The sequence below is a fragment of the Neurospora tetrasperma genome (assembly GCF_000213175.1).
Source record: "Neurospora tetrasperma FGSC 2508 unplaced genomic scaffold NEUTE1scaffold_42, whole genome shotgun sequence".
In the NCBI taxonomy this organism is placed as follows: domain Eukaryota; kingdom Fungi; phylum Ascomycota; class Sordariomycetes; order Sordariales; family Sordariaceae; genus Neurospora; species Neurospora tetrasperma.
Window position 1 is genome coordinate 1 of NW_009799140.1, and position 4,049 is coordinate 4,049.

General features: G+C 52.1%; 1 protein-coding gene across 1 annotated transcript; it reads right to left on the reverse strand.

Annotated features, from left to right (window-relative positions):
- Positions 1–162: 162 nt before the first annotated feature.
- On the reverse strand, positions 163–2,650 carry NEUTE1DRAFT_149136 (uncharacterized protein; the record flags this gene model as incomplete). Its single annotated transcript, XM_009856577.1, has 1 exon — positions 163–2,650. One exon carries the CDS (start codon positions 2,648–2,650, stop codon positions 227–229), a length of 2,424 nt encoding a protein of 807 aa, XP_009854879.1.
- Between the last annotated feature and the right edge of the window lie 1,399 nt (positions 2,651–4,049).

Genomic DNA, 4,049 nt, shown 5'->3' on the forward strand with positions numbered 1-4,049 from the left:
TTTTNTTTTTTTTTTCCTTTGGTCGGCGACTTTAATTGCTCCAATATCACGCCCAAGCACAGGCAGGCTCTTCACGGGATCTTCTTACCTTCGGGACGCTACTTGGTTTGCGCCAAAATAAATACATGAGTGTCACGGTGCATAAAGCTTAAGAGGTATTTGCGATGCCAACACTAAAAGCGTAAAATTCATATCATCATGTTTGTATCTGCTTACGGTACACGATCTAATCATCCTCCAGATTCACAGTTGCAGATTCCAGCTTGTCCCAAAGCGCCAGAAGACTCGCATCTGCCTGCATGGTTCTGGACGCGGCGGGCTTTGAGGGCGCTGCCATGCTGCTGAGCATTGAAAAATCGCTCCCGGTTCCGGCCCAGCCTCCCAGCATTGCCGGCGTAGCGGGCATAGCCATGAACATGCTGAACCTGTTCTGCTCGTTGTCGTGTTCAGGGCACATACGCGGGATCTTCTGCCCTTGCGACTCATGGAAAAATCTGGACAACTCAAACTGGTGGTATGGGGCAGGCGCCCTACAAACCTCCATTTCCGTGGTCGATTCTAACTGTGGAAAGCACATCCCACACCACTGGTATCCTGGGTATTTTTCTGTCACTTTAATGTCTGCGCGGCGCAAAATCTTGCCACATAGCTTGTTAGAGCAGCATAGCGTATCGGGTAAGCTGGGCCAGTCACTCCTAAAGTCGTAGCTACCGGACACAATCATCCAGCCACTGCTCTTGAGGCCCAGTTTTCGACAGATATCGTTGCACTCATGTGTGGAGAAGAAAAACTTGAAGCCTTCAACACCGAGATTCGTTTCGGATAACGGGAAGCGGTCCTCATCACGTGTATGGACAGCAGGGTCTGTCAACAGCCCGTTAAAGCCTTGCAGGTCACTGACCAGAAATGCTCCCCGTGAACGCTCAAAAGTGAAGTGAGAGAAAGCTTGCGCTGCTTCGTTGGACGGATCCTTGGAATCGTTTACCCAACTGGCATTGCCGTTGTACTTGACATAGTCAAGGCCAATGTAAGGCTCGATGGATATGAATTCGTCGCCCGACTTGAGCTCCGACTTGCCCTTGAAGCACGCCGTCACGATAAAGTCGATTGAGTGTCTGGGACTGTCCACCAGCAGAGCATTGAACTCCAGAGCAAATGCTTTGCACAGCGCTTGACACCGCATTTCTTCAACCAGGTAAGCAAGCTGTGGTGCTTTCTTGATAAACGACTTGACCACGTAGGGATTGGTAGATGACTCTGTGCGGGCATATGAAGCCATCCGAAGGTTGCCTTTGGCAAATGGCAGCCTCCGCTTGTGGACAGTAAGGGACAGCACGCTAAGCCCATCGTTGTTGTCTCGTTCCATCATCTCGTTGAGTGTGTTGGCACCGTGATTCACATTCAGTGAGAAGCCTTGCATCCTGAGCGTCTCTTCGAACCAATCTGACTCTTCCCACTGCGGCGAGACAGTCTCGATTGGCAAAGCAGACGGATCGTTGGCATCTTCTTGATCGTCTTCATCGTCCTCCTCTTCGCCGATGCCTGGAAGTTTCGAGCCTGGCGAACTGTCATTCCCTGGCTTGCGTATGCGGGAAGCCGTGCGAGTAGCCGTGCGAGTAGCTGAAGCCGTAACCGCATTGACAACGAGACGCTGCAGCGCGCTGAGAGTGATGCCTAATTCAACCTCCCGGAACAGCAAGGCACCCGAAGGATTGCGCTTGACGTTGGTGCTCAACGTGCTGTAGTACTTGTTGGTCTTGAGTAGCGCGGTGTCGGCCAAAGCCGCGGCATACTCATTAGAAAATGTGAATACCATGCGATCGGTGGTATTATTGATTCGAAGGAAGACGTAGTTGATACGCTTCGATATCATTTGCTTAAGCAGCGGCCCGTACGTGAGGCCGTGTGGCTCGGTGCCGGGGTTGGGAAAGCGATCTGCCGTGTCGCTCATGTCGTGCAAGTTGCGGCCATGCGAGGGTGCGTCCCCAATATGAATCATGCATCTGGTTGGGTTCTTCCACGAAGCGTTGACCGCTTGTCGAATCCCACCGAGAACATCTTCGGGGCGATCCCCATACCATGGCGCAATGCTCAGGCCTGCGAGGAAGGAGTGTACTTGATCAACGGATGTGGTGAAGTCGAGAAACTGAACATTTGGATTGAACTGGTGGTCCTTGTATGATACCACGGCCATGCGGATCTCAGCCTCATTGAAAAAGGTCTTGCCAATCTCGTCGACAATACTCCTGACTTGCCGCTTGGCGGCTTCCATGTAGGAACCCATGGATCTGGTTGTATCAATGAGGAAGAGCAAGTCGGTAGAGACGACGGCTTTGAACATTCCTGCCGTGGATCGTCGAGGCGTCGCGGCACTCGCTTTACGCTCATCGATAGTTAACTCTTGCAGGAGAGTGCTAGCGTCAGATTGGGAAAATGGTTTGAAAGGATCTGGGACATCATCAGGACTGCTAATTGCGGTGGAGGCCGTCGAAAAGGTCGTCCCAGGGGCCAGGGCGGGTGCTGGCGAGGGGGGGGCTGCTTGAGCAATTGCATTTTGCAGCATCAGGTCCGCGGCCGACTTGATCTCGGCACGTGTGGTGCGAGTGCGGTATATGGTAGTGGGTGGCGGGCGGGAACTCTTTGTGGCCATGATGGAACCCGGCGGCAGTTGCGTATGGAAGTTGAAGTTGTAGATAAAGGCTGGGGGCAGGTAACCAGTTTCTGGATTATGGCTCCAGATCACCTAAGGACTGGCTGAATGTAGACACATATGAGAAGGGAAAGAATGCAGAAGCTTCGCTCCCTTCTTGTACTTGACAAGAGATGTGTCTCAAAGGTTCCTGCCTTCAAAACACAACGAACTCGCAAAGTCTTTGTTAGACGGCATCGTCAGTCTTCTGGACTACAAGGCTCTGTCAGTGTTCATGTGATGGATTTGTGAGATAGCCCACGTGTGCCGTTAACGTGGCAAGCGGGCAGAGATACCAGGCTCGGTTGATTGCGGTTCCAGGCATGCCGAGCAGTCGATTGATGCCCATATCTTCATGTCAGGCATAGGATCGAGGAGTTCTGGCCAGCCAAATGTTGCCGGTTGAGGTTCTCGAGGCAGGCTGAGAGAGTGCAGACGCACGCCAAAGTCAACTTGGTTTGGCGTGGAGTGAAAACAAAAAGAGGAGTTGCTGTGGTTGTGTAGGTAAAGTGAATGATTGGTTTGAACTCGGCAGCATCACTTGCTCTCAATGGTCCGCTTGTACCTTACGATTGACATGATTGACGCCCTTTTCTTTGCTCGACCATCATCAGCCACAGATATCCGCCCTCTCAACCTTAACCACCCCAATACCAGCAGCCAATCAACATGTATGGCTTCCCACATCCTTCCTGCTAAAATCAGGCTGCGGAGGATCTACGTACACATCCACGTTGGATCGCCTCAGGCATGTCTTCATTTTGAACAGCTGCATGCAGGAAAGGGCCCGACGACAACCCGCGAGGCTCGCAGCAAAGTGCTATGCTGGACCAATCTTGGGCGTTTCGTCCCGCAACACTCCCGTAGGGGCATGCTCACCTCACATGGCTTGCAGCTCAGGACGCCTACCACATCGTGAAATGCAAATTTTAACGCCTCAACACATCATATGTTTCTGCCCAAGCGAGGGAGGGATGTGGTTGCGTGTCGTCTTCTCGACCTCCTCTACATTGACTTGGGTGCTTCCAGAGCCGCCTGAGGGGGCAATCATTCGCCATGTGGCCGGACAATACATTTTCAGCTGGCTGGAAGCACCGGACAATTTCCCAAAAACGTTCTGAGAGTGTGATTGCAACCTGGAGAACTTCACAGCCTGCCGAATATTGGCAACCTGGCCAGGCTGAGGGACGCATGGCGGCCTGATCATACCAGACCTGGCTTGCCAGCCAATGTCTACAAGGCACCTCTAGACTACACTAGATAGGTGTTGGTGAGTAAATATCTACAAGTAACCTTTTGAATGGCAAATACGTTGAGTGTTGGCCACTGTTCACAGACACGACACCTGCAAAACACTTGC